Consider the following 11,683-nt stretch of genomic DNA (forward strand, 5'->3'; position numbering starts at 1 on the left):
ACTGAGCTAAACAAAATCAAAATGAGTTAACAGCAGGACTTTTGGGAGCCTTTAATATGCTAATGTTGGTTGAGATTCTCCAAGAAGAGAAGCGTAGTGTTTCCCAAGATGACTGTGACCACTGAACACTTCTTCCCCCAACAGAGCATGTCATGGGATTCATGTTCTGCAAAAACACCCTTTGGTCTCTCTTGGTATTTTCAGCCTGGGTCACAAACAGTGAGATGTTCAGGGAAGAAGTATTTGTTGACAGCTGTGAGAGCTGTATGCATTACCCTTCTAGACACAGGAGCAGTGGTAGCGGAAATGGAGGGAAATTCCTCGGGGAGGTCAACTTTGGCAGACAATCAAGCTCTCTAATACAGGTACCCCCTCACCCGGAACTTTTCATTGGCAACATTCCAAGTTTCTGGGTTCTATTTTTAAGGAGGACTTACCATGTACCAGACATTAAGTCAGACTCTTGGAAAATAACACAGTATTCACTCTCAAGGAGTGCGGTTAAGGGTGGGATGGAGGAGACAGTTCTAATCACGTTAGGGGAGATGGGGTCTAGGTATCCACAAGTGTTACGGTAAGACCAAGGGGACAATGTTAACCTGGCCCAAGAGGTTAAAAAAACCCAAAACCTGACAGAGGGCATGATGCCCAGGCTGGTTCTTGAAGGCCAAGAAAGGGTTAGGCAGGAATGGAAGAGGGGAAGCATGTGTGCAAAGACAGAGAGGCTTAAGAAAACACAGTCTATTCAGGAACTACAATTAGTTTGCATAGCTAGAGGACAGAATGTAAAACAAACTGAACAGGTACAAAGAGAGCAACACACAAAGGGCCTTGTGTGGCACGCACGCTAGGGAATTTGGATCTTAGTCTCAGGGTGAAGGGAGATCAGTAAAAGGTTGCCGAGGCGGGTGGATCGCTTGAGGTCAGGAGTTTGAGACCAGCCTGGCCAACATGGTGAAAGCCTGTCTCTACTAAAAACACAAAAACTAGCCAGGAGGGTCATCCCAGCTACTTGGGAGGCTGAGGCAGGACAATCGCTTGAACCTGGGAAGTGGAGGTTTCAGTGAGCTGAGATTGCACCACTGCACTCCAGCCTGGGGGACAGAGTGAGACTCTTAAAAAAAAAAAAAGTGCATGATGGAGGTAGATGATCAGAAAGCTCCAGAAGGCCAGCAAGAAGGACAAGGGTCTGAACTAGGACAGTATGAATGGAGAGGAGAGGGCAGTTGAGAATTTAAAGTGCTAGAACTGGATGAACTAAGATGTTGGGGTTAAGTGGGAGAGGCATTCCGAGGTTATACATGAACAATCATAGGCAATGGTAAAGCCAGATAATACAGAGAAGATAAGGGGCATGTTTTGGGGGAGGAGATAATGTATTCAGATTTGCACCTGTTCAGTTTGAAATTCCAATACAACACGTGAGAGATGTTCAGGAGATGGCTGGAACTCTGCGTTGGGAAATACAGATATGATGGGTATCAGAATAAAAGTTGTAGGCCAGGTGCAGTGGCTCACACCTGTAATCCCAATACGTTGGGAACGGGTGGATCATGTGAGGTCAGGAATTCGAGACCGGCCTGTCCAACATGGTGAAACCCCATCTCTACGAAAAATACAAAATTAGCTGGGCATGGTGGCGCATGCCTGTAATCCCAGTTACTTGAGACACCGAAGCAGGAGAATCACTTGAACCCAGGAGGTGGAGGTTGCAGTGAGCCGAGATTGCACCACTGCACTCCAGCCTGGGCGACAGAGCAAGGCTCTGTCTCAAAAAAAACAAAAGAGTAACTAACAGTTGTAGATGAAGCCACAGGTATAGGTATGGATGAGATAGTACAGAGTGTGTAGACTGAAAAGCAGGCAGAGACAAAAACCCCAGGGCACTGTAATCTCTCATCTGAATACCTATACCATTTGTCTGTTACATATGGAATCTGTCATATGTTGCAATAAACATTTAGCTCAGTGCCTACTGTGTACAAATGCTAGATATGAGGGTACAAAGAACGAAAAATCCTTTCACCCAAGGAGACTATGATCTAGTCGTGGAGAAAGAATCATGCCCAATTATTATGCAAAATGAAGTTAAATAGAAACTGTAAGTGTGTTGAGTGTAGAAGAGGCAATTAATTCAACAGAAGAGCTAACGCAGCTTTCAGGAGGAGAGGGAAACATTTGAGTTGGACTTTGCAAAAATAAGTGGATTTTAACAAGCAGGGCAGGGGAAAGAAAGGCAAGTAATTTTAGGCTGGAAAGGAACACACGTAAAGATCACAACAGAATGGAGTGTAGGAAGTGGTGGAGAGAAAGAGGCTGGAAAGGTTGCCTGAGGCCAGGATCTAGGTGCTTGGGAATCCTGTTGCGGTTTCTTAGGTGTCCGTTTGAAAGATGGCACACATGTGTCGATGTATACCCAAGGCCTCCACCAAGTTCTGAATTTCAGAAATGCCTGGAAGACCAATGAATCAAAAATGCTAAAGGAAATCTAAAAATCGCCAAACTAAGGCTTGAGGCTTGTAAACGCTTTTTCTCAGTTCTATATTTTCCTTTTGCAAGACTGCAAAACTCTGTTAGAACTTTAATTACTTGGCTTCATTATAAAATTTCCATTGCATATAAGAGTATAAATAATTTCTCTCTAATGCTCTCATTTGAATCTGCGGCTGAAAGCATTGGCAGAAATCACATTTTCATGGCACTTCCTTGGCATGTTGAAGGAAAACAAAATGTATTCTGCTAATCAAGTCATTAGTGACTGTGAAAGTGATGGATTATATAAAAAAAAACAGCAAATAATCAGAGATAAAGAGGTATATTTTAAAGATGAAAAATATTTTATTTAAACTTTTCTTCATAAACACTTTTAACATTTTTTTCAATTTAAAAACAGAATTGATAGCATAAACATGTTTGAATAGATTATATCCACGGCTTGGGAAAAATTACCTGACAAAAATGTAAAGGCTTTCAAAACAGGTATAAAAGGCAAACCTTAAATTATTCTAAGATTTTTATATCGGCCCTAGCATTATTTGACTACTGGCCCAAAATGTACCTAAAGGTCAAAATATTTTTCTATAGACAAAGTATGCCCAACAGGTACAGGGCATATACAAGTTAGGTAGAAAATAACCTCTCCCAATCACCTCACTGGACCATTCCTTCAGAAAGCAAACACCTAATCCTTACTATATACTGATTAATAACATTTTAAATGTAGTTGTTCCCAAAATGTAAAAAGAAAACCTAAGAATTTAAGGGAGAACAAAGCTGATGGCATTCTCCTCAATGTTACTTGTGTAATATTGAAGTTATATGGTGTACTGAAAGGATATGATTTCCATGAATTTATCTATTCCAGTCTATGCCTAGTGAATATTTGACTTTATAAACTCTGGATAAACTAATTTTTAGGACTTCCATTTTTAAGATAAATCTCTTTTTAGAAGATATTTATTCCCAAACCAACTCTAAATGTAATTGAACAAACATATGATCTCTCAAAATGTTCAGAATACAAAACAAAAATCAAAAATGTATAACAGGCAAACAAGAAAACTGGCACTAGCAGTTTTACTGCCATATAGCCCTCAATTATATCTGATTTACACTATTATCTATGTTGTATTTTACTTCAGTCTAAAACTTTAAATTATGAATTCTCAAAAGAGCTAGTCTCCTTTGAGAGATAGCTTATAAACTGAAATAACAATTTATATTATAAACTGAAATGTTATGACCTACACCCACATATACATATATAAAAATAGTCCCACTGAACGTTTGACATGTTTAGATTATGCAGCTCAAATAATCTGTTATAAAATATTTTAAAGCTTAGTTTCATGTAATTAAGACAAAACTCCATTTTTACCACTTCTCCCCACATAAAGCGTGTGTCCTTTACTATGACTCGAGCAGGCTTCCCAGAATGAGGTGTCCAAAGAGGTGCTGCTTTAGAAAAGATAAGTGAAGGGCTCAGTCAGTATTTCACAAATTCTAGTAACACACACACAGAGCAGAGTAGTGAGGACACAGAAAGCTGTCTCAAGAAAAGCTAGTAATTCTATTAGTTAAGCTTTGCTTTTTAAAAACCAGTAGCATTTCTTCCAACACAAAACCTTCAATGTGAGAATCCTGCATTTTAAGAAAAGGTTGTAGTGCAAGGAATTTCTTTAAAATCAAAACTTAGAAGGTCAAAGACACGGAAGAGAACAATAGTTCTAATTAAGATGTAATTAATGATGATCAGCTATTTTTGTGAACTCTGGCATTTAAGATATAAAGTGAAAACAACACGCATAAAGGTCATAACAGTTAAACTGTATAGATTCAAATCTCTTACTGAATTTTTCGAAAAACTACTTTTTTGAGCGCAAAGTATATAAACAAAAATTCCAGATGAAGCACACAAAAAATAAACTTGAAAAAAATGCTATGAAAAACTTTTCCATAGTTTAGTATAACAAAAATAAATCTCTTGCAGCAATTAAACCATAATTTTAAAAGGGAATGTAAGTTAATCATGGATTTAAAATAACCTAAATTAGAACTACATATAAACAGGGAGTTTTCTCACACATTCAGAACCCAAGCAACAGCAACTATTCTTAAAGCTCAAAACTGATTACAGCTAACATCAGGTCCGACATGACTTACGTGAAGCTGAACCCAGAGTTAGTTCAAGTTAAGATTTTACGAATTTTACAAAACATGAACTTTGATCTTGGCCTCTGCCTTTAAAACTGAAGACCAAGAATACTCAAATGTTCGCCCAAATGTCACCCTAACTAGGGCCATAAAGTCATATCTAAGCAATTAAAGAGAACCACCACTATAGTGTAAAGCCTTTGATGTGGATACCTGGCCTGATAGCTCTTTCTTGGTCTTTTCTAGCAAAAGACATCAATGAGGAAAATAATGAAGACGTTATTTTCTTTAAAGCAAAACAGCACACATACAAAGCCACTAAACTAACGTAGTAGGAAAAAAAATTAAATGGTTAACTTATTCCTAGCTTTCAAAAATAAAATAATAGCTTTTTTTAAATGTAGAAAAAGACTTTTTACCCATATTACCATGGGAAACAAGATAACCAAATTTCATGTTTGGAAACTGTAAGTAAATGACAGGACTAGTTAATGAAAATTTAAGTTTCATATATAAAATAAGATTATTATTGATTTCTGAAATCAATGCCAATGGTTTTTTCAAAAGCTACTTGTGTACCTGTTTCTTAAACCCAAATGCCTCCAATTTTGGAGTTTGAAGATCAGGTTTAATCTCATAGTATGTCTAAAAACTGCCCAAAAAAACCCCAAAAACCAAAGTCTTCACATTTCCACGACTTCACACTTCCATTTTATGTTCAATGGTGGCAGCAGCAAACAAACAAACAAACAAACACCAAACAAAGTGAAACTAGAAAATTTATACATCAGCAGCCATATAGAAGGCATTGCAATATTGCACCAATATTCTAAGATGTGGCAAGTTTTGCCAGTATAGATCTAGTCTGTATCAGATATAGACTACTCATGTGAAAATGGCATCAATTTCAATGATCCACTCCCAGGTTATTCTTGCTTAACTTTGTCAACTGTTTTTTCCTCTGCATTTAAAGAGTTGAAAGGTGCAGCTAATCCTAAAACACTTATAAATGCTTTTAAACAGCTATTCTTGATCCATTCTGAACTTTGTGGTTACTATCCTTCACGCTAACAGCTTTCAGTAAATAAAACAAAACTGAGGGCTTACATCCCTAGTGTCGCTGGGTATTTTGTACAAAATAAACAAGTAGATAAAACCAGTAACATTATAATTCTATTTCTTACCTCTAAGTCAAAACTGAGCTCAAATTTTCTAACAGTTTCTACCTTCCATTCAATAACAAATGCAGCAGCCTTACTGAATGTAAAAAACGGGAGTTGCACTTACTTTTAAGGGGCCTTGATTTAGGAGTCTGGTATTACCTAAATGCTTTTTAAAAGTGCTTGCATGCTGCAGGGCCAGAACTTGTCATATACCACTCCGATTCTCACTAAAAACAGGGCAACGTTAAACAGACTGCAAAGAAAAACATTTTCAAAAAGAAAAGACACACATCGACAAAGAACACTAACACTTGCTTTTGAAAATAAACTATAAAATGTTAGTTTTCATAACCATACATGTTTCAGAAATATAAGGAATTCAAATATTACTGAATCAGTATGGACTGAAGATAGGCTACTTTGATAGCAAATGAGGACTCCAGTTATTTTAACTTTCTAAAAATGTTAATATGTGAAAAGACATTACATCTAAAATTCAACAAGTATGGCGAACTGTGTGTGCAAGTGCACTAGCTTAAAAATATAGAATCCTAACCACGCATAAAAGGGATGTGCCTTGTGTATTTATAGGTTGTATGCGAGTATGAATATGCTTTCACTAACACAATGCAGATAAGAGAAGGCAGCTTAGAAATAGTGTTTTGAATATAAAAAGTTAATTTTGTAGAAAATTTATATTTTTGCATTTTCAGCAAAAAGCCATGCAAAAAGGTCAAGAGTTTTAAACTTTTAAATAATAAAACCAAAAAGTATAACAGATTGAAATACACTGAAATAAATCTTCAAAAAGGTTTCAGATAGAGACAGGGACTGAAATCACATCCAGTGACACTTATCAGGTCTTCTCTTAGAAGACACATGACTCCTACGCTAACATCTGAAAGAAATGTTTAAAGCAGAAAATCAATTTCCCAGATAAGTGGAGCATTCTATTAAACTGCTTCTGGAAGTAGTTTCAAGAGCTAGCACTTAGAATTAACTTATTGCATGAGTTTGAGGCCACTGAAAAGAAAAGAAAAAAAGGATGCTAGCACAGAATGAAAAATTCTTACGATGTTAGACCAATGGCTTTGATAGTAAAACTGGTGAGGTTTTTCTTTATATGTTTTAATTAACTACTCTGCACAAACAAATACTTTGTTTGCCTCTTTTAGGGAGAAGGATGTCATTAGTTGCAACGCCTGACCTCATCCAGTACATAGTCCGGAAAATGCAGGTTGCATACTTGTAAACCATCCAGCTTGCAGGGCATCCGAGGGTACTCATCTTCCTTCCACTTGTTTTCATCCGGATCAAAAGTGAGAATGGAATCGCTGTAATGACCATTATAACAAAGGCCTCCAAGAACCATTATTTGTTTGTCCAGCACAGTCACACCATGACCACTTCTACCAATCGGCATGGATGCCAAGATGGTCCACTGATCAGTCTCTGGGTTGTATACTTCTGTAGAAGGGCATCCCTGAGATTCGAAAGAGGCCCTCAAGATCACACAGACGCCACCGAAGACATAAAGCTTGCCATTGTAAGAAATCATCTTGTGAAAGCATCTCGCGTAATTCATCTTGCTCTTATTCTCCCAACAGTTGGTAACCACTTGAGTTCTCCTGGTCCGTTGTTCTATGGTCCCTTCTTTGCTGGGGTCAAACACACACACTTGCTTGGAGGTGGAAGATGAGGTGATTCCACCGGTGATAAACAACTTGTTATTGAGCACTGTCCCCTCATGTCCATATTTGTTAACTGGATAAGGATCTACAAATTCCCATTTATCATTGGTGATGTCATATCTCTCAGTTGAATAGAAAGTCTCATCTCTGGTTCTGCCTGCTACGGCGTAAATAAACTTCCCAATAACACCTACAGCAAATTCAGAGCGTGGTACAGACATATCTGCCATCTGCAGCCAGGAGTTTTGTCTCGGGTCATACCTGAATACTTTGGAAGAAGCATGGAATTCACCATCCGGGCCCAGCTCTTCCCCGCCTAACAGGAACACAAAATTATTGACGATAGCAAGGCAGTCAGGTCGCAGAGGTACTTGTGGGCCTTCTAGTTCCCACCAGACTCTTGGTTTCTTTAAGAGAAGTATTTTACTGTTAACCATGCTATGTCCAATCATTCCTCGAAATACTGTAGTTTGTGGTTTTGCAGAACGAATGCGGCTTGACTTCATATCCAACAAAGGCTGCTGGTGAACATTCTGAAAGTAATTCAATGCTTGGTCAACTTCGTAACGGAGCTGTCGGGAGTATCTATAAAATTCTGATGTCTTAACCTAAGAACACAAGAAAAAGAATTTAACCAAATGAAAAAGCATCAGCGGCAAACAAATTATCAAAGCCGACTAACACGATCATCTTACGCTCACTTTACTAAAACTGCTTTTCCTGCTAAGATCACCTACTTTCTTGTTTTCTACAAAGCTTTTTTTGGAGATGGAGTCTCGCTCTGCCGCCCAGGCGGGAGTGCACTGGCAACTTCCACCTCCCGGGTTCAAGCACTTCTCTGCCTCAGCCTCCTGAGGGGCCTGCCACCACGCCCGGCTAATTTTTTTATTTTTAGTAGAGACCAGGTTTCATCATCTTGACCAGGCTGGTCTTGAACTCCTGACCTAATGATCCACCTGCCTCAGCCTCCCAAAGTGCTGGGATTACAGGCGTGAGCCACCACGTATGGCCTCCTATGTTTTCTTAATTTGTAATGATCTATGTACATTCCCAAGCTTTTAAGAGTAAACAAACAATTAGGCACCTATTATGTCAAGCCCTGGGCTACAAGGAAGGAATATGAGGAAAAGTACAGGGCTTCACAGTAGAGGAAACCATATCCACAGTTTTCTTAACCACAAGTAACACCATAAAGCTGTGACCGAATCATCTGGGGAGTTAAGTTAGTGAAAATTTAAATACATGTAAAATTTCGGGGTTTTGACATAAAGACTTGGTCTGATATCAACTTCTAAAAGAATTCAGGCCAGGCACGGTGGCTCACGCCTGTCATCCCAGCACTTTGGGAGGCCGAAGCGGGCGGATCACGAGGTCAAGAGATCGAGACCATCCTGGCCAACTTGGTGAAACCCTGTCTCTACTAAAAATACAAAAATTAGCCAGGCATGGTGATGGACATCTGTAATCCCTGAGGCAGGAGAATCGCTGGAACCCAGCGGTGGAGGTTGCAGTGAGCCAAGATCGCACCATTGCACTCCAGCCTGGTGACAGAGCAAGATCCCATCAAAAAAAAAAAAAGAATTCAGTAGATATTAGGTCAAACTTTTTGTTTAATTTTTAACATTTTATTTTAAAATTATTACTACTATATATTTTTAGAGATGGGGTCTTTCTCTGTTGCCCAGGCTGGTGTTGAACTCCTGGCTCAAGTGATCCTCCTGCCTCAGTCTCCTGAGCTGCTGGGATGACTGACAGGTGTGAGCCACTGTACCTGGCAAACATTTTCCTTTTTGCTGCTTCTGGAGCTGGAGCTACCTAATTATGATGACTACCAAGATTTTATAAAGCACTTTTGGCCTGGTGTGGTGGCTCATGCCTGTCATCCAAGCACTTTGGGAGGCCAAGGTGGGAGGATCACTTGAGACCAGCCTGGGCAACAAAGCAAGAACTCAGCTCTACAAAAACTAATAAAATAAAATTAAAATAAAGCACTTTTAAGTATTGTGCTAAGTGCTATAGGGAGAAACAAAATTAAGTATAAGATGTGATCCATTTCCTTAAAGAACCTAGAATGTATTTGGGAAAGTGGAAACAAATACAAATTTACCAACAGGTAAATGAGTCAGGTGGCAATTAGGTATGAAGCAAAACAGCACATCTGTGAGTGTGGCAGAATTAGAGATAAAGATTATATTAAACTGGCCCAAGACATTCAAGAGATACTTTGTGGAAGATGTAAGAAGTAGGGGACTAAGCAGAAAAATCCTGTGTCATAATAAGACAAGGATAAGAGGGTCTTAAATTTTTTTTTTTTTTTTGAGACAGAGTTTCACTCTGTCACCCAGGCTGGAGTGCAGTGGCCGGATCTCAGCTCACTGCAAGCTCCGCCTCCCGGGTTTACGCCATTCTCCTGCCTCAGCCTCCCGAGTAGCTGGGACTACAGGTGTCACCACCTCGCCCGGCTAGTTTTTTGTATTTTTAGTAGAGACGGGGTTTCACCGTGTTAGCCAGGATGGTCTCGATCTCCTGACCTCGTGATCCGCCCATCTCGGCCTCCCAAAGTGCTGGGATTACAGGCTTGAGCCACCGTGCCCGGCCGAGGGTCTTAAATTTGGGTAACAGGAATTAGCGTAGAGGTAAAATCTACAGACAACCATGACTGATTTGAAATAGGGTGAAAGAATGAGGACTCAAATGTGACTTGAGCATTTAGACTTGAGGTGATGGAGAGAGTGGTGATATCAATAGGGAAAGCGGGGAAGATGAGCTGGTTTGAGAGAGGTATTCAACTTCCCTGGTAGGGTGTTGAGGTGGAAATGTCTAAGAGCCTGTTGGAAATCTGGGATGACAGCTAGGGAGGGAGTCAAAACCAGGTGTATAGGCCGGGCGCGGTGGCTCAAGCCTGTAATCCCAGCACTTTGGGAGGCCGAGACTGGCGGATCACGAGGTCAGGAGATCAAAACCATCCTGGCTAACACGGTGAAACCCCGTCTCTACTAAAAATACAAAAAAAACTAGCCGGGCGAAGTGGTGGGCGCCTGTAGTCCCAGCTACTCGGGAGGCTGAGGCAGGAGAATGGCGTGAACCCGGGAGGGGGAGCTTGCCGTGAGCCGAGATTGCGCCACTACACTCCAGCCTGGGGGCAGAGCAAGACTCTGTCTCAAAAAACAAACAAACAAACAAACAAAAAAAAACAGGTGTATAATTTTAAGAGCTTCCTCCCCTTCCTTCTCCTCTCTTTCCTTTCCTCCTTCCTTTCTTCAGCCCATTCATTAATTTATTCCTCACTTTAGTCCAAAACAGTGGTCAAACAAAAAGCACCACAAATTTGTTTTAAGTATTTTGATAACTGTATTCAATATAACTAGTTTCCTTTGTAATGTCAGGCATTTTATCATTAAAATCATTATTTTGAGAAGGGGTCCTTCCATGGGCTTCACAAGATCAGCAAAGGGGTAAATAGCACAAAAAAAGGCTGAGAACCCCTTGTCCAATCACGTAAGAGAGAAAGCTAACATTGGCCGAGCACGGTGGCTCACGCCTGTAATCCCAACACTTTGGGAGGCCAAGGCGGGCAGATTACTTGAGCTCAGGAGTTCCAAACCAGCCTGGTCAACACGATGAAATCCCGTCTCTACTAAAAATACAAAATTTAGCTGGTTGTGGTGGCGTGTGCCTGTAATCCCAGCAACTCGGGGGGCTGAGGCAGGAGAATGGCTTAAACCTGGGAGGTGGAGGTTGTAGTGAGTTGAGATTGCGCCACTTCTCTCCAGCCTGGGCGACAGAGCGAGACTCCGTCCCAACAGGAAAAAAAAAACAAAAAAAAACTAACATCGTTGTTACTGTACTGGGTGCTTTACATGTACATCTCACATTAAATTATTCCTCCTGTGAGAGTGCAATAACCATCCCCGTTTTCCTGATAAGAAAACTGAGGCTTAGAATGTGAAGTGACTTGCCCAAATTGTTTATGTAACTACAACTGGTAGAGTTGTGATCTGAACCTTGAATGAGGACAATTTTACTTCAAAGCTCATGTCATTTCCAGAACATTACAACACAACTTCCATTATTCTTTAGAAAAATCTTTACATTATATACTCATTTATTAAAACAACATGTTCAGTGAATGAGCCTAATGACCCTTCTCAAATAAAAGACAGCAGAGGCTGCACA

At 40.0% G+C, this 11,683-nt stretch overlaps 1 protein-coding gene across 1 annotated transcript in view; it reads right to left on the minus strand.

Moving 5' to 3' along the window:
* Nucleotides 1-2,814: 2,814 nt before the first annotated feature.
* The window catches only part of KLHL15 (kelch-like family member 15), a 59,073-nt gene continuing 50,204 nt past the window's right edge, over nucleotides 2,815-11,683 (minus strand). The window contains exon 4 of the mRNA XM_011935119.1: nucleotides 2,815-8,115. Within this exon, the coding sequence (XP_011790509.1) occupies nucleotides 7,006-8,115 (1,110 nt within the window). The 3' untranslated portion in view covers nucleotides 2,815-7,005. The remainder of the gene's footprint in view (nucleotides 8,116-11,683) is intronic.

Source organism: Colobus angolensis, unplaced genomic scaffold, assembly GCF_000951035.1.
Source record: "Colobus angolensis palliatus isolate OR3802 unplaced genomic scaffold, Cang.pa_1.0 Scaffold140, whole genome shotgun sequence".
In the NCBI taxonomy this organism is placed as follows: domain Eukaryota; kingdom Metazoa; phylum Chordata; class Mammalia; order Primates; family Cercopithecidae; genus Colobus; species Colobus angolensis.